At 43.6% G+C, this 19,840-nt stretch overlaps 1 protein-coding gene across 1 annotated transcript in view; it reads right to left on the reverse strand.

The window, feature by feature from the left end:
* LOC129827739 (fibroblast growth factor 18-like) overlaps positions 1-18,822 on the reverse strand; it is a 30,095-nt gene extending 11,273 nt beyond the window's left edge. The window contains exon 1 of the mRNA XM_055888849.1: positions 17,348-18,822. Within this exon, the coding sequence (XP_055744824.1) occupies positions 17,348-17,379 (32 nt within the window). The 5' untranslated portion in view covers positions 17,380-18,822. The remainder of the gene's footprint in view (positions 1-17,347) is intronic.
* Positions 18,823-19,840: the final 1,018 nt, after the last annotated feature.

Genomic DNA, 19,840 nt, shown 5'->3' on the forward strand with positions numbered 1-19,840 from the left:
TCTGTCTTTGTTATTTTGTTTTGGTGCCATCAATAAAAAGACGATGTATGCCTACCACGCTGCTCCTTGGTCCACTCTTCTTTCCACCAACGAGAGCCGTTACAGGGAGGCTGTTTGATATGCTTTTTACATTTGTATCACAAAACATTTTTGAGAAAATCCTGAAGAAAGTGGCCATTTTAGGCCCTTTTCAGACCTCTACATGCTATAATGAGCAATGAAGTGTACATGATACAGACCACAAACACCCGGTGTCATTATACTCCTAATAGTGTGCTCTAAAATATGGAGTTTATCTTAAAAGGGCCAAGAATTGACACTTTCATCATGATTTTCTCAAAAATGATTTGTGATACAAATGTAAAAAGCATGTTGAACATCCTTCCTCACAATTAAGTTTTTATGTGAAAATGAAACATTTTTAGGCCATGGTGGCATGCAATCACCCCAAATGCAGTACACATGTTTCCTCTTCTCTCCTATCTGTTCACTCTCTTTGTCCTTCTCCCATATCTCTGTCTCCCTCTCTCCCTACCCCTGTTCTAGCTCTCGACCTCCTCCCCCCCCCCCCCCCCTTCCCTCTATATCGCTCCTCTCCCATGCTCCGTGTTTAGGGATGGAGGAGACTCCCCCACACAGTTATGGCCTCACACACACAGATGTGCAGGGTGTGTATGTATGTGTGTGCACGGGGGCAGCAGGCAGCTGACAGCTGGACTAAAGCACAGAAGAGAGAAAGAGAGAGGAGAGAGAGTGAGAGAGAGAGAGAAAGACAGGAGAGTGTGAGAGGAGAGAGAGTGATATAGAGAGAGAGAAAGAGAGAGAGAGAGAGGGGAGAGAGAAAGACAGAAGAGTGTGAGGAGAGAGAGTGATAGAGAGAGAGAGAGAGAGAGAGAGAGGGGAGAGAGGTGGTGATAAAGAGAGGGAGGTGAGAGAGAAAGAGAGAGAGAGGAAACTACTATACTCCTCCTCTAGATATACAGTGTCTGGAGAAAGAGGGGTGTCCCCATCTTCTATGGCATGACAGAACGTGAAGAAGAGAAGAGTCTTGGATCCAGCCACTGATGATACATTTAACTCACTCAACCCACATACTACAAACCCCACCAACCCAAACACACAAGAAGCCTAACTCCTCCGATGCAACAGTGCACTGATCATCTTTCCCTTCGCTGGTGTATCAGCTCATAGAGGCTGATAACAGATGCAGACACCAGGGAAACCAAAGCTGCATTCTGCCTGCGCAGCTGAAAAGGTGGTGGTGTCTGTGCATTGTGAGGACTCTCAGCTGTTAAAACATCACTGCGGAGGAGGAGACAGAGTACAGTGCTTCAGTTCTGGATTCTACCTCTCTCCCCAGACCAAAGACACACTATGCCAGTGAGAAAAAGAGAGAGAGAGCAGAGAATGGCAGAGAAGAGAGAAAGAAGAGGGGGAGAATAACAATGCAAGAGAGTTATAGAGACATTATGAGGGAGGCATAGTTCTAGAAGAGGGACAGAAGGAAAGCTTAGTTACACTTTTGGCCTGTGCCAAAAAAAGCATGTAGCTGACATCGTAACCCTGCATCTCTGAAGGTCTCCCATGTGAAGTAGACTTGAAGGTATAGTGGGCCTCACTATGGCACTCTAGCGTGGAGTAATGGTGAATGTTGTGGGCTGCAGAATGGAGCAGTGGTTGAGGTAGTGGGGCCTCAGTGTTGAGAAACGGTTAGGGTGGTAGGCCTCAGTGCGGAGCAGTAGGCCTCAGAGCGGAGTTGTGGTTTGAGCAGCAGAGAAGTAAGTCTCAGTGGTGGTTAAAGCAGTAATAGGCCCCAGTGTGCAGCAGTGGTTTTGGAAGAATAGCACTATAGGCCCCAGTGTGCAGCAGTGGTTTTAGAGGAATAGCACTATAGGCCCCAGCGTGCAGCAGTGGTTTTAGAGGAATAGCACTATAGGCCCCAGCGTGCAGCAGTGGTTTTAGAAGAATAGCACTATAGGCCCCAGTGTGCAGCAGTGGTTTTAGAAGAATAGCACTATAGGCCCCAGCGTGCAGCAGTGGTTTTAGAAGAATAGCACTATAGGCCCCAGTGTGCAGCAGTGGTTTTAGAAGAATAGCACTATAGGCCCCAGCGTGCAGCAGTGGTTTTAGAGGAATAGCACTATAGGCCCCAGTGTGCAGCAGTGGTTTTAGAGGAATAGCACTATAGGCCCCAGCGTGCAGCAGTGGTTTTAGAAGAATAGCACTATAGGCCCCAGCGTGCAGCAGTGGTTTTAGAAGAATAGCACTATAGGCCCCAGCGTGCAGCAGTGGTTTTAGAAGAATAGCACTATAGGCCCCAGCGTGCAGCAGTGGTTTTAGAGGAATAGCACTATAGGCCCCAGTGTGCAGCAGTGGTTTTAGAGGAATAGCACTATAGGCCCCAGTGTGCAGCAGTGGTTTTAGAAGAATAGCACTATAGGCCCCAGCGTGCAGCAGTGGTTTTAGAAGAATAGCACTATAGGCCCCAGCGTGCAGCAGTGGTTTTAGAAGAATAGCACTATAGGCCCCAGCGTGCAGCAGTGGTTTTAGAAGAATAGCACTATAGGCCCCAGCGTGCAGCAGTGGTTTTAGAAGAATAGCACTATAGGCCCCAGCGTGCAGCAGTGGTTTTAGAGGAATAGCACTATAGGCCCCAGCGTGCAGCAGTGGTTTTAGAAGAATAGCACTATAGGCCCCAGTGTGCAGCAGTGGTTTTAGAAGAATAGCACTATAGGCCCCAGCGTGCAGCAGTGGTTTTAGAAGAATAGCACTATAGGCCCCAGCGTGCAGCAGTGGTTTTAGAGGAATAGCACTATAGGCCCCAGCGTGCAGCAGTGGTTTTAGAAGAATAGCACTATAGGCCCCAGTGTGCAGCAGTGGTTTTAGAAGAATAGCACTATAGGCCCCAGCGTGCAGCAGTGGTTTTAGAGGAATAGCACTATAGGCCCCAGTGTGCAGCAGTGGTTTTAGAGGAATAGCACTATAGGCCCCAGCGTGCAGCAGTGGTTTTAGAGGAATAGCACTATAGGCCCCAGCGTGCAGCAGTGGTTTTAGAAGAATAGCACTATAGGCCCCAGTGTGCAGCAGTGGTTTTAGAAGAATAGCACTATAGGCCCCAGCGTGCAGCAGTGGTTTTAGAAGAATAGCACTATAGGCCCCAGTGTGCAGCAGCTGTTTTAGAGGAATAGCACTATAGGCCCCAGTGTGCAGCAGTGGTTTTAGAAGAATAGCACTATAGGCCCCAGTGTGCAGCAGTGGTTTTAGAGGAATAGCACTATAGGCCCCAGTGTGCAGCAGTGGTTTTAGAAGAATAGCACTATAGGCCCCAGCGTGCAGCAGTGGTTAGAGGCTAGAACATTGAACCCATGTTTGTGTAGAGCAGTGTTGGACTCAATTCGGAATTTCCGAATGTAATTAAATTCAACACCTTAATTTGAATTGAATGTGAATTGTCCACACCCCTCAGGAAGCAGAATTTGAATTGAAGGAAATACAATTTAATTCAAACCAAATCAAATTGAATTGGTCAAGTACATATATTTTACAGATGTTATCACAGGTGCAGCGAAATGCTTCTGTTTCTAGCACCAACAATGCAGTAACACCTAACAATACGAAACAATACACACAAATCGCCAACAAAGAAAAATAAAGAAATCAAGATGTTAGAATGAGCAATGTCAGAGTCCGGAATATAAATATGTACATGGTAGTGTGTACAGGCAGTATATGAATAGAAAAGTTTCCTACAGCAGTAGTTATATAGGATGGTGTGTATTTACAGTATGGACAGTATATGAATAGAAAAGTTGCGTACAGCAGTAGTTATATAGGATGAGCCTTGACTAGAATACAGTACACTGAGTGTACAAAACATTAAGAACACCTTCCTAATATTGAGTTGCACCCCCCTTTTGCCCTCAGAACAGACTCAATTAGTCGAGCATGGACTCTACAGGTGTTGAAAGCGTTCCACAGGGATGCTGGCCCTTGTTGACTCCAATGCTTCCCACAGTTGTGTCAAGTTGGCTGGATGTCCTTTGGGTGGTGGACCATTCTTGATACACACGGGAAACAGTTGAGTATGAAAAACCCAGCAGCGATACAGTTCTTGACACACAAACCGGTGTGCCTGGCACCTACTACCATACCCTGTTCAAAGGCACTTAAATATTTTGTCTTGCCCAATCACCCATTGAATGGTACACATACAGAATCCATGTCTCAATTTTCTCAAGGTTAACAAATCCTTCTTTAACTTGTCTCCTCCCCTTTATCTACACTGATTTGAAGCAGATTTAACAGGTAACATCAATAAGGGATCATAGCTTTCACTTGGATTCCCCTGGTCGGTCAGTCCGACATGGAAAAAGCATTGTGTTCCTAATGTTTTGTACACTCAGTGTATATACATACAGTATAAAGTGGGTAAAACAGTATGTAAACATTATTGAAGTGACCAGTGTTCAGTGACTATGTACAGTGCATTCGGAAAGTATTCAGACCCCTTGACTTTTTCCACATTTTGTTACCTGACAGCCTTATTCTAAAATGTATTAAATTGTTTTTTTTCCTTATCAATCTTTACACAATACTCCATAATGACAAAGCAAACACAGGTTTTAAGAAATCTTTGCAAAAAATAAAATAAAATAAACCTGAAATAATGCATTTACATAAGAATTCAGACCCTTTACTCAGTACTTTGTTGAAGCACCTTTGGCAAAAATTACAGCCTCGAGTCTTCCTGGGTATGACGCTACAAGCTTGGCACACCTGTATTTTGGGAGTTTCTTCCATTCTTCTCTGCAAATCCTCTCAAGCTCTGGCAGGTTGGATGGAGAGCATTGCTGTACAGCTATCTTCAGGTCTCTCCAGAGATGTTTGATCAGGTTCAAGTCCGTGCTCTGGATGAGCCACTCAAGGACATTTAGAGACTCCTGCATTGTCTTGGCTGTGTGCTTAGCGTCTCTGTCCTGTTGGAAGGTGAATCTTAGCCCCAGTCTGAGGTCCTGAGCGCTCTGGAGCAGGTTTTCATCAAGGATCTCTTTGGACTTTGCTCCTTCCATCTTTCCCTCGAACCTCACTAGTCTCCCACTCCCTGTGGTTAAAAAACATCTCCACAGCACTATGCTGCCACCACCATGCTTCATTGTAGGGATGGTGCCAGGTTTCCTCCAGATGTGACGCTTGGCATTCAGGCGAAAGAGTTCAATCTTGGTTTCATCAGACCAGAGAATCTTGTTTCTCATGGTCTGAGAGTCTTTAGGTGCCTTTTGGCAAACCAAGCGGGCTGTCATGTGCCTTTTACTGAGGAGTGGCTTCTGTCTGGCCACTCTACCAAAAAGGCCTGATTGGTGGAGTGCTGCAGAGATGGTTGTCCTTCTGGAAGGTTCTCCAAACTCCACAGAGGAACTCTGGAGCTCTGTCAGAGTGACCATCGGGTTCTTGGCCACTGTGTTGTTGGGGACTTTCAATGCTGCAAAAATGTTTTGGTACCCTTACCCAGATATGTGCCTCGACACAATCCTGTCTCAGAGCTCTACGGACAATTCCTTCGACCTCATGGAATGGTTTTTGCTCTGACATGCACTGTCAACTGTTGGACCTTTATATAAACAGGTGTGTGCCTTTCCAAATCATGTCGAATCAATTGAATTTACTACAGGTGGACTTCAATAAAGTTGAAGAAACATCTCAAGGATGATAGATGGAAACAGGATCCACTTGAGCTCAATTTCGAGTCTCATAGCAAATGGTCTGAATACTTATGTAGATAAGGTATTTTTATTTATTTTTTATACATTTGTTTTTAAATCAAAAAACCTGTTTTCGCTATGTTGTTATGGGGTATTGTGTGTAGAATGATGAAGATTTTTACTTTATTTTATTTTTAAGACCTGTACTGTATCTGCCTTCTAGATGGTAACGAGATGAACAGGCCATGGTTCAGGTGTCTGAGGTCCTTGATGATCTTCTTAGCCTTCCTGTGACACCGTGTGCTGTAGATGTCCTGGAGGGTAGGCAGTGTGACCCCGGTGATGAGTTGGGTTGACCGCACCATCCTCTGGAGAGCCCTGTGGTAGCGGATGGTGCAATTGCCATACCAGGCGGTGATACAGCCTGACAGAATGCTCTCAATGGTGCATCTGTAGAAGTTTGTGAGGGTTTTATGGGCCAAGCCCAAATGGTTCATCTTCCTCCCCGTCGATGTGGATGGGGCGTGCTCTCTGCTCTCCACAATCAGCTTCTTCATTTTGTTGACGTTAAGGAAGAGGTTATTTTCCTGACACCACTCAGCCAGGGTTCTCGCCTCCTCCCTGTAGGCGGTCTTGTTGTTGTTAGTAATCAGGCCTACCACTGTTATGTCATCTGCAAACTTGATGATTGAGTTGGAGATGTGAGTGGCCACGCAGTCATAGGTGAACAGGGAGTACGGGAGAGGGCTGAGCACACACCCCTGTGGGGCCCCATTGTAGAGGATCAGCATAGCGGAGGTGTTGTTGCCTACCTTCACCACCTGGAGTCAGCCCGTCAGGAAGTCCAGGACCCAGTTACACAGGGCGGGGGTCATTCCCAGGGCCCCGAGCTTAGTGATGAGCTTGCAGGGCACTATGGTGTTGAAGGCTGAGCTGTAGTCAATAAACAACATTCTTACATAGATATTCATCTTGCACAGATGGAGTAGGGCAGTGTGTAGTTTGCAGTGTGATGGTGATTGCATCATCCTTGGATCTGTTGGGGCTGTATGCAAATTGTAGTGAGTCTAGAGTGTTTTTGTAAGGTGAAGGTGATGTGATCCTTAACTAGCCTCTCAAAGCACTCCAGAAGTGAATGCTACAGGCCCATAGTCATTTAGTTCAGTTACCTTTGCTTTCTTGGGTACAGGAACAATGGTGGTCATCTTGAAGCAAATGGGATAGGGAGAGATTGAATATATCTGTAAACTCTCCATACACATGCTCTGAGAACGGGGCTCAGATCCCCGCTGGCCTGTGCCGGCAGCCTCGCGAGGGTTAACACGCTTAAACGTCTTACTCACGTAGGCCATGGAGTACGAGAGCTCACATCCCTCGTGTTTTTCTCGAGGCGGGCAAAGAAGGTATTTAGCTTGTCTGGGAGAAGGGCATCGGTCTCCGCGAAATGGCTGGCTTTCCCTTTATAATCCGGGATTGTCTTGTGTTCCTGCCACATACGTCTCGTGTCTGAGCCGTTGAATTGCGACTCCACTTTATCCCTGTACTGACGTTTGCCTGTTTGATTGCCTTACGGAGGGCTTAGCTGCTCTGTTTGTATATGTCTATGTCCCCAGTCACCTTGCTGTGGTTAAATGCGGTGGTTCGAGTTTTCAGTTTTGCACGAATGGTGCCATCCATCTACGGTTTTTGACTTGGATAAGTTCTGATCGTCACAGTGGGAACAACATCCTCTATGCACTTCCTGATGAACTCAGTCACCAAGTCAGTGTATACATCAATGCTACTCTCAAAGGCAACCCAGAACATATCCCAGACCGTGTCATCAAAACAATCTTAAAGCATAGATTCCAATTGGTCTGACCAACGTTTAACAGTCCTTACCATGGTTACTTCATGTTTAAGTTTCTGCCCATAGGAGAGGTGAATCCAAATAGTGGCATGATCTGATTTGCCGAAGGGAGGGCCTTGTCCCCGTCCCAGAAGAGTTGGTAGCAATGGGCAAAAGTGCACAGGAGATGTGTTGAAAGAACTTCGGTAGTGTTTTCCTCAGATTTAGTTTATTCAAATTTCCAGCAAAATTACAATAAATGCATGCAGCCTCAGGATATGCGGTTTCCAGTTTGTACAAAGTCCAGTGTAGTTCCATGAGAGAATTATCTCGGGAGGTAATGCAGTCGGCATTCGATATTCCAGATCGGGAGAACAAAGGACTTAAATTCCTGTATGTTACCACAATCACACAATGGGTAGTTAAAAACTTATTCGGGATCAGCTTCACTTCCACGGGACAGTTGAGCTAACATAGGCTAATGCGATTAGCATGAGGTTGTAAGTAACAAGAAAATTTCACAGGACAGAAAGCTTAAATTCTTGTTAATCTAACTACACTATCCAATTTACAGTAGCTATTACAGTGAAAGAATACCATGCTATTGTTTGAGGAGAGGAGAATTTTGAACATAAAAAGTTATTAATAAACAATAGGCATATTTGGGCAGTCTTGATACAAAAATTCAAACAAAAATGCAATGTATCATTGGATCAGTCTAAAAACTTTGCACACACACTGCTGCCATCTAGTGGCCAAATGTATATTGCGCATGGGCTGGAAAAATACATTATGGCATTTCTCTAGCATTTCAAAGATGATGGTAAAAAAAATACAAAAGAACAGTTTTTTTCCCTTTGTATCATCTTTAACCAGATCTATTGTGTTATATTCTCCTACTGTACATTCCTTTTACATTTCCACAAACTTCAAAGTGTTTCCTTTCAAATGGTACCAAGAATATGCATATCGTTGCTTCCGGGCCTGAGCGACAGGCAGTTAGATTTGAGTATATCATTTCAGGTGAAAATTGAAAACAGAGGTTAATCATGAAACATACACCTTTCTTTTTCCCGGAGAGTTCTTTCTTCCTGTCTGCACAATGGATGGAGAACCCTGCTGTCCAAATGAACAGGGACAGTATATCCGGAGAGAGACATGACTCCGTGAAACAGAGTATGTTAGAGTCCCTGATGTCTCTTTGGAGCTTGTCTACTTTATTGTCCCAGGGACTGAACATTAGCAAGTAATGCTGTATACTCTGAGCGATGGATGGTATCCACAACTCCTGAGTCAATAAGAAGCCAACTTCTTATTCCTCTTCTCCGGGGACAGCGTCTTGGAGCAGCCCCTGGGATGAATGGAATTGCCTTGGGAAGTTCAAACAAAGGATCCAGTTCAGGGAAGTTGCATATCTGTTTGAAATGCTTGTGAGTGACTGCCGATCTAATATCCAAAAGTTATTTCCGGATGAAGCTAATAATGCAAGAAACATTCTAAGCAAATATTGTAGGAAATGTCACACACACAAAAAAAATACTGCAGAGCTGGCTAGGAGCTAGAAACAGGGCTCCCATGTCTTTCGTCGCCATCTTGTCAAAAAGACAAACCAATTCAGATGAGATGTGAAACATGACAGTCTCTTTCATTTGACAAATAATTTTATCAAAATGCAAAAAATACACATACCATACAGTATTTTTCAGTTGTCATGAGATGTTAGATTGTCTCTTCCATATGGCAATGTTTGATTTAATGTATTCTGGGAAATGTATTTTCTGGGAAATGTATGTAATGAAATGAAATGTTTCAACCATATAATGCTACATGACATTGGAAAACACACATGATGTCAAAATAAAAATGTGTAGTGATGTGTAGAATAAATAACACATTCTGCTTCCTGTGGGGTGTGGCCAATTCAAATGAGAGAGAGATTCTATTTAAACTCTTTAACATCATCCTCAGCTCTGGCATTTTCCCCAATATTTGTAACCAAGGACTGATCACCCCAATCCACAAAAATGGAGACAAATTTGACCCCAATAACTACCGTGGGATATGCATCAACAGCAACCTTGGGAAAATCCTCTTCATTATCTTTAACAGCAGAATCGTACATTTCCTCAGCGAAAACAATGTACTGAGCAAATGTAAAATTGGCTTTTACCAAATTACCGTACGACAGACCTTGTATTCACCCTGCACACCTTAATTGACAAACAAACAAACCAAAACGAAGGCAAAGTCTTCTCATGCTTTGTTGATTTCAAAAAGCTTTCGACTCAGTTTGGCATGAGGGTCTGCTATACAAATGGATAGTTAAGTGGTGTTGGGGGAAAAACATACAACATTATAATATCCATGTACACAAACAACAAGTGTGCGGTTAAAATTGGCAACAAAAAAAACACATTTCTTTCCACAGGTCCGGGAGTGAGACAGGGAGGCAGCTTAAGCCCCACCCTCTTCAACATATATATCAACGAATTGGCGAGGGTACTAGAACTATCTGCAGCACCCTACAGCAGCACTTAGATCTTCTGCACAGATTCTGTCTGTGTTCCAAAAAAGGTGAATACAAATTCCATCTAGGCACTGTTGCCCTAGAGCACACACAAAACAATACATCAATACATATCTCGGCCTAAACATCAGCACCACAGGTAACTTCTACAAAGCTGTGAACGATCTGCGAGACAAGGCAAGAAGGGCCTTCTACGCCATCAAAAGATACATAACATTCGACATACCAATTAGGATCTGACAAAATACACTTGAATCAATTATAGAACCCATTGCCCTTTATGGTTGTGAGGTTTGGGGTCCGCTCACCAACCAATAATTCACAAAATGGGACTAACACCAAATGTAGACTCTGCATGCAGAATTCTGCAAAAATATATACAACATAATGCAGAGCAGAATTAGGTCGATACCCGCTAATTATCAAAATCCAGAAAAGAGACGTTAAATTCTACAACCACCTAAATGGAAGTGATTCCCAAATTCCCTATTCCCTTCCATATCAAAGCCATCACCTACAGAGAAAAAGACCTGGAGAAAAGCCACCTTAGCAAGCTGGTCCTGGGGCTCTGTTCACAAACACAAACAGACCCCACAGAGCCCCAGGATAGCAACACAATTAGAACCAACCAAATCATGAGAAAACTAAAATATAATTACTTGACACATTGGAAAGAATTTACAAAAAAACTGAGCAAACTAGAATGCTATTTAGCACTAAACAGAGAGTACACAGCGGCAGAATACCTGACCACTGTGACTATGTACAGACTCAGTGAGCATAACCTTGCTATTGAGAAAGGCCGCCGAAGGCAGACCTGGCTCTCAAGAGAAGACAGGCTATGTGCACATTGCCCACAAAATGAAGTGGACACTGAGCTGCACTTCCAAACGTATGACCATATTAGAGAGACATATTTCCCTCAGATTACACAGGCCCGCAAAGAATTCGAAAACAAATCAAATTTTGACAAACTCTCATATCTGTTGAGTGAAATACCACAGTGTGCAATCACAGCAGCAAGATTTGTGACCTGTTGCCACAAGAAAAGGGCAACTAGTGAATAACAAACACCATTGTAAATACAACCTATATTTATGTTTATTATTTTCCCTTTTGTACTTAAACTATTTGCACATAATTACAACACTGTATATAGACATAATATGACATTTGTTCTTTTGGAACTTTTGTGAGTGTAATGTTTACTGTTAATTTTTATTGTTTATTTCACTTTTGTTTATTATATATTTCACTTGCTTTGGCAACAAGATTGGGTAGGTTATTGCCTAAATGTAATCCGTTACAGTGACTAGTTACCTGTCCAGAATTGTAATCAGTAACGCAACTTTTGGATTACCCAAACCATCTAATTACATTCAGTTACTTTTAGATTACATTCCCCTTAAGAGGCATTAGAAGAAGACAAAAACTAGTGTTAACAATTGAACGACATCTATTGCAGGATAAATCTATGTTAAAGTTTACATAGCTGGCCATATATGGATGTTACATTTTATTTTATGGGTTGGTTATGTAGGCTTCTACTAACCCATCTCTTTCTACTACATATAATAATATGATTAAATTATATCGTTACATTAAAAACCTAAATCTATCAGAATTCCAGTCATTCCAATAAATGTTATAACCCTTGATCTTCAAGAATAGGACTTGGAAATATGGAAGTATAGATTAGCCAAATTGTTTTACCTGAGCATAAACCCCCAAATAAGGACATATTAGCCAGCCCTACACTGTTGTTTATGATTTTGTTGTCATGGAGGACTGAGTGGGATCATTGATTTGAGTTGAAAAATAAATGCTGCGCTCACGGAATGGCATGCTTTGAGCACTACTGTAAAGTGCTATTTACATGTGAAAAATGAATGCAATATGCTGCATTTGTTAAAGGCCTATTGTTTACCTTTTTGTTGGTGACACTTTGATATCTTGATAATATGCAGCTGTTTAAAGGGCCAATCCACGGCTGAAGCAACAACAAAATGGTTGTTGTGTTTGTTTACATTTGCAATGTTTCTAAACATTGGAGAAAAACAAGCTTATATTTTGGGTTCTAATGGGGTGTGAAAGTTGAACTAAGCTCATGAGTCATATATAAGTTATATTCTTCAAGAATCAATGGAAATATATACAGTACCAGTCAAAGGTTTGAACACAGCTACTCATTCAACTTTATTTCTTTTTTGTTTTACTATTTTCTACATTGTGGAAAAGTAGTGAAGACATCAGAACCATGAAATAACACATATGGAATCATGTAGTAACCAAAAATGTCTTAAACAAATCCAAATATATTTTATATTTATGATTCTTCAAAGTAGCCATCCTTTTCCTTGATGATAGCTTTGCACACTCTTGGCATTCTCTCAACCAGCTTCCTGAGGAATGCTTTTCCAACAGTCTTGAAGGAGTTCCCACATATGCTGAGCACTTGTTGGCTGCTTTTCCTTCAGTCTGCTGTCCAACTCATCCCAAACCATCTCAATTGGGTTGAGGTCAGGTGATTGTGAGAGGCCAGGTCTTCTGACGCAGCAATCTATCATTCTCCATCCTGGTCAAATAGCCCTTACACAGCCTTGAGGTGTGTTTTGGGTCATTGTCCAGTTGAAAAAATATATTATAGTCCCACTAAGTGCAAACCAGATGGGATGGCGTATCTCTGCAGAGTGCTGTGGTAGCCATGTGTGCCTTGAATTCTAAATAAATCACTGACAATGTCACCAGGGAAGCACCCCCACACCATCACATCTCCTCCTCCATGCTTCAAGGTGGGAACCACACATGCAGAGATCATCCGTTCACCTACTCTGCATCTCACAAAGACATGGCGGTTGGAAAGAAAAATCTCAAATTTGGACTCATCAGACCAAAGGACATTTTTCCACCGGTCTAAGTCCATTGCTTGTGTTTCTTGGCCCAGGAAAGTCTCTTCTTATTATTGGTGGCCAAGAGTGTGCAAAGCTGTCCTAGTAGTGGTTTCTTTGCAGCAAATCAACCATGAAGGCCTGATTTACGCTCGCCTTCTGCCGCCTCACGGCCCGTTGCAGGTGCACATGGGCGGCGTCCCAGGTTTTCTCCTATGAACATATGATGTTAACATGTGTCTGTTACTTGAACTAGGCTGCAATGTATTTAGGCTGCAATTTCTGAGGCTGGTAACTCTAATGAACTTATCCTCTGCAGCAGAGGTAACTCTGTGTCTTCCTTTCCTGTGGCGGTCCCCTCCTCCCCCGACCTTCTCACAAAACAACTGATTGGCTCAAATGCATTAAGAAGGAAAGAAATTCCACAAATTAACAATGCACACCGGTTAATTGAAATGCATTCCAAGTGACTACCTCATGAAACTGGTTAAGAGAATGCCAAGAGTGTGCAAAGCTGTCAAGGCAAAGGGTGGCTACTTTGAAGAATCTGTTGTTTGACACTTTTTTGGTTACTACATGATTCCATATGTGTTGTTTCATAGTTTTGATGTCGAAGGCCAGCATCCTGGAGTCGCCTCTTCACTATTGACGGTGAGACTGTTGTTTTGCGGGATCTATTTAATGAATCTGCCAGTTGAAGACTGAGGCGTCTGTTTCTCAAACTAGACACTCTAATGTACTTGTCCTCTTGCTCAGTTGTGCACCAGGGCCTCCCACTCCTCTTTCTATTCTGGTTGTAGCCAGTTTGTGCTGTTCTGTGAAGGGAGTAGTACACAGTGTTGTACGAGATCTTCAGTTTCTTGGCAATTTCTCACATGGAATTGCCTTAATTTCTCAGAACAAGAATAGACTGATGAGCTTCAGAAGAAAGTACTTTGTTTCTGGCCATGTTGAGCCTGTAATCGAACCCACAAATGCTGATGCTCCAGATACTCAAGTAATCTAAAGAAGACCCGTTTTATTGCTCCTTTAATCAGAACAGTTTTCAGCGGTGCTAACATAATTGCAAAAGGGTTTTCTAATGATTTATTAGCCTTTTAAAATTATAAACTTGGATTAGCTAACACAACGTGCCATTGGAACACAGGAGTGATGGTTGCTGATAATGGGCCTCTGTAAACCTATGTAGATATTCCATTAAAAAATCTGCCGTTTCCAGCTACAAAAGTAATTTACAACATTAACAATGTCTACACTGTATTTCTGATCAATTTGATGTTATTTTAATGGACAAAAAATTTGCTTTTCTTTCAAAAACAAGGGCATTTCTAAGTGACCCCAAATGTTTAAATGGTAGTATATATATATATACAGTTGAAGTCGTGAATTTACATATACCTTAGCCAAAAACATTTAAACTCAGTTTTTCACAATTCCTGACATTTAATCCTAGTTAAAATTCAATTTTAGGTCAGTTAGGATCACCACTTTATTTTAAGAATGTGAAATGTCAGAATAATAGTAGAGAGAATGATTCATTTCAGGTTTTATTTATTTTATCACATTTATCACACACACAGAAGTTCACATACACGCAATTAGTATTTGGTAGCATTGCCTTTAAATTGGTTAACTTGGATCAAACGTTTTGGGTAGCCTTCCCCAAGCTTCCCACATTAAGTTGGGTGAATTTTGGTCCATTCCGCCTGACAGAGCTGGTGTAACTGAGTCAGGTTTGTAGGCCTCCTTGCTCGCACACACTTTTTCAGTTCTGCCCACAAATTTTCTATGGGATTGAGGTCAGGGCTTTGTGATGGCCACTCCAATACCTTGACTTTGTTGTCCTTAAGCCATTTTGCCACAACTTTGGAAGTATGCTTGTGGTCCTTGTCCATTTGGAAGAAGCATTTGTGACCAAGCTTTAACTTCCTGACTGATGTCTTGAGATGTTGCTTCAATATATCCACATAATTTTCCTGCCTCATGATGCCATCTATTTTGTGAAGTGTACCAGTCCCTCCTGCAGCAAAGCACCCCCACAACATGATACTGCCACCCCCGTGCTTCACGGTTGGGATGGTGTTCTTCGGCTTGCAAGCGTCCCCCTTTTTCCTCCAAATATAACGATGGTCATTATGGCCAAATGTTTGTTTCATCAGTCCAGAGGACATTTCTCCATGTGCAGTTGCAAACCGTAGTCTGGCTTTTTTATGACGGTTTTGGAGCAATGGCTTCTTCCTTGCTGAGCGGCCTTTCAGGTTATGTCGATATAGGACTTGTTTTACTGTGGCTATAGATACTTTGGTACCTGTTTCCTCCAGCATGTTCACCAGCTCCTTTGCTGTTGTTCTGGGATTGATTTGCACTTTTCGCACCAAAGTACGTTCATCTCTAGGAGACAGAACGCGGCTCCTTCCTGAGCGGTATGACGGCTGCGTGGTCCCATGGTGTTTATACTTGCATACTATTATTTGTACAGATGAACGTGGTACCTTCAGGTGTTTGGAAATTGCTCCCAAGGATGAACCAGTCTTGTGGAGGTCTACAATTTATTTTCTGAGGTCTTGGCTGATTTCTTTTGATTTTCCCATGATGTCAAGCAAAGAGCCACTGAGCTTGAAGGTAGGCCTTGAAATACATCCACAGGTACACCTCCAATTGACTCAAATGATGTAAATTAGCCTATCAGAAGCTTCTAAAGCCATGACATCATTTTCTGGAATTTTCCAAGCTGTTTAAAGGCATAGTCAAATTAGTGTATGTAAACTTCTGACCCACTGGAATTGTGATACAGTGAATTATAACTGAAATAATCTGTCTGTAAACAATTGTTGGAACAACTAATTGTGTCATGCACAAAGTAGCCGACTTGCCTAACCGACTTGCCAAAACTATAGTTTGTTAACAATAAATATGTGGAGTGGTTGAAAAACGAGTTTTAATGACTCCAACCTAAGTGTATGTAAACTTCCGACTTCAACTGTATGTATAAGTATTTATACAGATTTCCCCGTTAAGTCTTTTAAACGTGTGCGAGTTTGAGTAAGTGTCCATTAGTTCTCCGGAGGAAAAAAATCTGCATGAATTTGATTGAGCAATAATAGCTCCACTTTGATTCCATAGGCTGGGATCCGCACTATGCTGCTGTTGCAAGAGCGCATTTTTCACTTGCCGTCCACTGGTTTCAAAAACAATGATTGATAGGCAGCTTAAACTTCTTGAATTCAACCATCATTGGGTTCAAATACACATTTAGATTCGTGAACAGCCATCCACAACAACCACAATACGTAAATCGTAAATAGCTTAACGAGAGAGCAGCTGTGTGATTCACATCAATGCGTTATGTAGATATCCGTATCGCCGTAGACTACACCACTGCTGTCACCCTTACCTCCAATCTTTTATTCAAATTGGATAATCTTTGGATGCCGACAGCAGTCGCACCATTTGGAAAACCCGGCGATGACCAAACACATTTGGTGTTTCATCATAGCGGTCTCTGATTTGTGATCAGACTCGCTCAGGTGGAACAAATTTACGACAGAATCATTAAGTATTTAAAAAGTATCTGTAATCTGTAATTTGCTGGTAACGTAACGGATTACAGTTACCGTTTTTGTAATCCCTTACATGTAATCCCCAACCCTGTTTGGCAATGTACATTTATATATGTTTCTCATTCCAATAAGAGAGAGAGTGAGAGAGAGAGAGAGAGAGAGAGAGAGAGAGAGAGAGAGAGAGAGAGAGAGAGAGAGAGCGAGAGAGAGAGAGAGAGAGAGAGAGAGAGAGAGAGCACCCTGTACAGGTTGTCTGAGCAAGAGAATTAGAACTATCTGGAGATGACTTCCATCTGGGAGAAATACAGCCGACACAAAGAAAGACAAATAAATTCCTGGCTTTTAACGGGACACACCTCAAATAGTCAACCGCAGGCACTCCACTCTATCCTTTAACACAGTGGCAGTTGGCATGTCAGCATTTTCCTATTCCATTAGATATTGTTGTAGCCTATGATCCAATGAAAGTTTGCGATAGTGTGTAGACTATGATTCAATTCAATTACTGCACTCTACTTCATATAAACCAAGGTCCAATTGAATTGGTCAACATCAACAACACCAGCAATAAGGGTTATAAAGGTGTTTATGACAAGTCCGAGTGGCATAGCCCAAACTCTAACCCAGGGACACTGAAACGTTTGCCAATTACAACCTGACCTATCTTGAAACGTTTCTATGGTGACATATGGGAGAGATGACAGTCAAATAAATACCCAGAGAAACCCTATATATAAAGCAATTTATGTTTGAGTCTTATATATATATATATATATATGACTGAAACATAAGTTGTTTTATATATCAATAACATTCTTGAGAAATGTGTTGTTAGAGAGACTTACAAGACAGCGAGCGTGGAGAGAAGGGACCGCATCTCTTCCCCCCTCCACTACGGAACTTCGCCCAGAGTCAGTCTCCTTGTCGGTCAGAGCCGGTCCGACAGTCCGGAGAGTTCACTTGTGTGTTTATAATCCGTTGGATGGAGTGGAGGGTCAAAGAGTCAGCAGACACTCTCGTTGGCATCGGCTTGCGGTGGGTGGGGTGTGGCGGGGCGGGGTGGCCGTGCCACTGTGACCAGAGGGCTACCTTTCTTGGCTGTCACTATGGCTGGTGGAGCGCGGGGAGGGGCGGAGCGCGGGGAGAGGTTAGGGCATCAAACAGCTGTAGCCTCCGGGCTTGAGAGGAACAGGTGAAAGCGCCGTCACGGCTGACAGCTGCTGAAGTCCAATCGACTCCCCCGCTACGTTATGTGTAATTCACGTTCGTCCTGGTGTTTTGGTGCTACAATAAGGCTTATACTAGGTCAATAACTTTCTTCTGAGAGAATTCCACATTAGACGAATTTGAAGATATGAGACGCAGAAAGAGGTCTCTAGTCCCTGCGAGGCAAGGTAAGGCGCTGTGGGAGGCGGGGTACCTGGACGGGCTGGAGGCGAGGGCGGCGTGGAGTAGGGGGCTCTGCGGGCGCCGGGTGCTGCAGGGCGGGCTCGGTCATGGCTACTACCGCACGATGGGTCACGAAGTCTCTGGCCCGGGGGACACCGAACAACAGTGTCCAGTAGAGTGGAGAAAAGCACGGAGCGGTCCAGCTCAGAGGGAGATGGAGAGAGTTGAATGAAAGGGAAGAGGTGAGGGGGAGTGAGAGAGAGGAGGGATGTAGTGATAGAGGGAGGGGGAATTGGAGAGGATGGGAACAGCTGTGACTGGGTGGCGGACCCAGCCACCCGCGACAGCACGGAAATGAAAGCCGCTCTCTGCACCTGATTTCCCTGACTTCCCCGTCTGTCTCAGCCGCAAGTTGCCTGGCTGCAGTCCTCCCAGAGCTCCGACACAATACCAACCAAAACACAGAACGATTACATCACCTCGAAACTGTTTGAAGGGGAAAAAAAGCTCTCTGATATTTTTATGTTTAAATAGAAAGTTAGCAGTTTTCCTGAAAAAACAACAACGTGTATACGTGTATATGTGTTCAAGGATCCGCGCGTTGCAGAACAGAAGAAACGGGTCTACTTCTGTTGAGAAAGAGATAAAGGTCAAGTGAATGCGTGCACTTGAAACGACGTTTACCTAATCACATTGACAAATCGACCCCAGAACCCGCACCTTCTCTCCCTCTCTCTCTCTGCTTCCTTCTTTCAATCAGTGGCGAGAGGAAAACACAAAAAGGACACAGCTGCGGCTTTTCTCCAGCTCCAACATGTATGTTGGTTTTCGCTTTAAAAAAAGAAGAAAAGATTTTCCTTCCGCAAAAAGCGTGTCTTTGCCGTGGATGGGATTGCTGTATGGGATAGGCGAATCAGTCGGCAGGCACAAACCTCACTCCAAGAAAAAAAAGAACAAGATTTTAACAGCCGTGGATCAATCCACCGCTCCCTCCTTCTCACCACCAGCCAACTCTCCCTCTGCTGCCCCCCCCCCCCCCCCCCGCACCCACTCTCTCACACACACACTTAATGGATCAAAATTAGATCAGTCAGTCGCTATGTGATGCCGACCAACTCCGGCAAAACCGTGTTGGACATGTCACTGACTGCAAGTAAGGGGGGAAGGGGCAACAATGCTGAGTTTTTACAAATCTCCACAAAACACGGGTTTATGTGGGTTTCTCTGCTCTTTTGCCACCTTTCACAACTCCCTGGGGAATAAAAGAGGCGAGTTACTTTTGCCCTTAGATTACTCCTCGCCTCAGTGAAAGAGAAACCCGACCACTGCTACCCCTCTGCGCTGGACCCATGGTGGGGCGAGCCCGCAGGAACGGGAAGAGAGGAGGGTGGGGGGCACGACTAGCAGAGCAGACCCTCCAAGTCAAGAATTATATATATGGCTTTAAAAAGTGATGTATTTTGACTCTTCGTTTCATAACTTATAAGTTCAACCTTAATAGGGGAAAATGAAACAGAGAGTGAGAGACAGTCCGCTTGAAAAGTGGGAGGGCGGTATGTAAGTATGGACTCGGATCCAAAACGAACATTTCTCAGGGATTTCGGCAGCAACGCCCGCTCTGCGCTCCCAACTCTCTCTCTCACCGCCACAGAACCGCAGACGGTCAGCCAAGCCAACACAACAATCCTTCCATACCTTTCTCTCTCTCTCTCTCTCTCTCTCTCTCTCTCTCTCTCTCTCTCTCTCTCTCTCTCTCTCTCTCTCTCTCTCTCTCTCTCTCACACACACACACGCACGCATGCACACACGCGCGCGCACATGACAGCAGCTACGTGGCCTCGCGGGGCTGGGTAGGGGTACTGTGGTTGAATGGCTTTTAAGTCATGTTCAATAGAAGAGCTCCTGGCCCTCTTCCCGTCCCTGCACCTGTGTCTGGGTGGATAGTTTAC

This window comes from Salvelinus fontinalis, chromosome 29 (assembly GCF_029448725.1).
Source record: "Salvelinus fontinalis isolate EN_2023a chromosome 29, ASM2944872v1, whole genome shotgun sequence".
Classification (NCBI taxonomy): Eukaryota; Metazoa; Chordata; class Actinopteri; order Salmoniformes; family Salmonidae; genus Salvelinus; species Salvelinus fontinalis.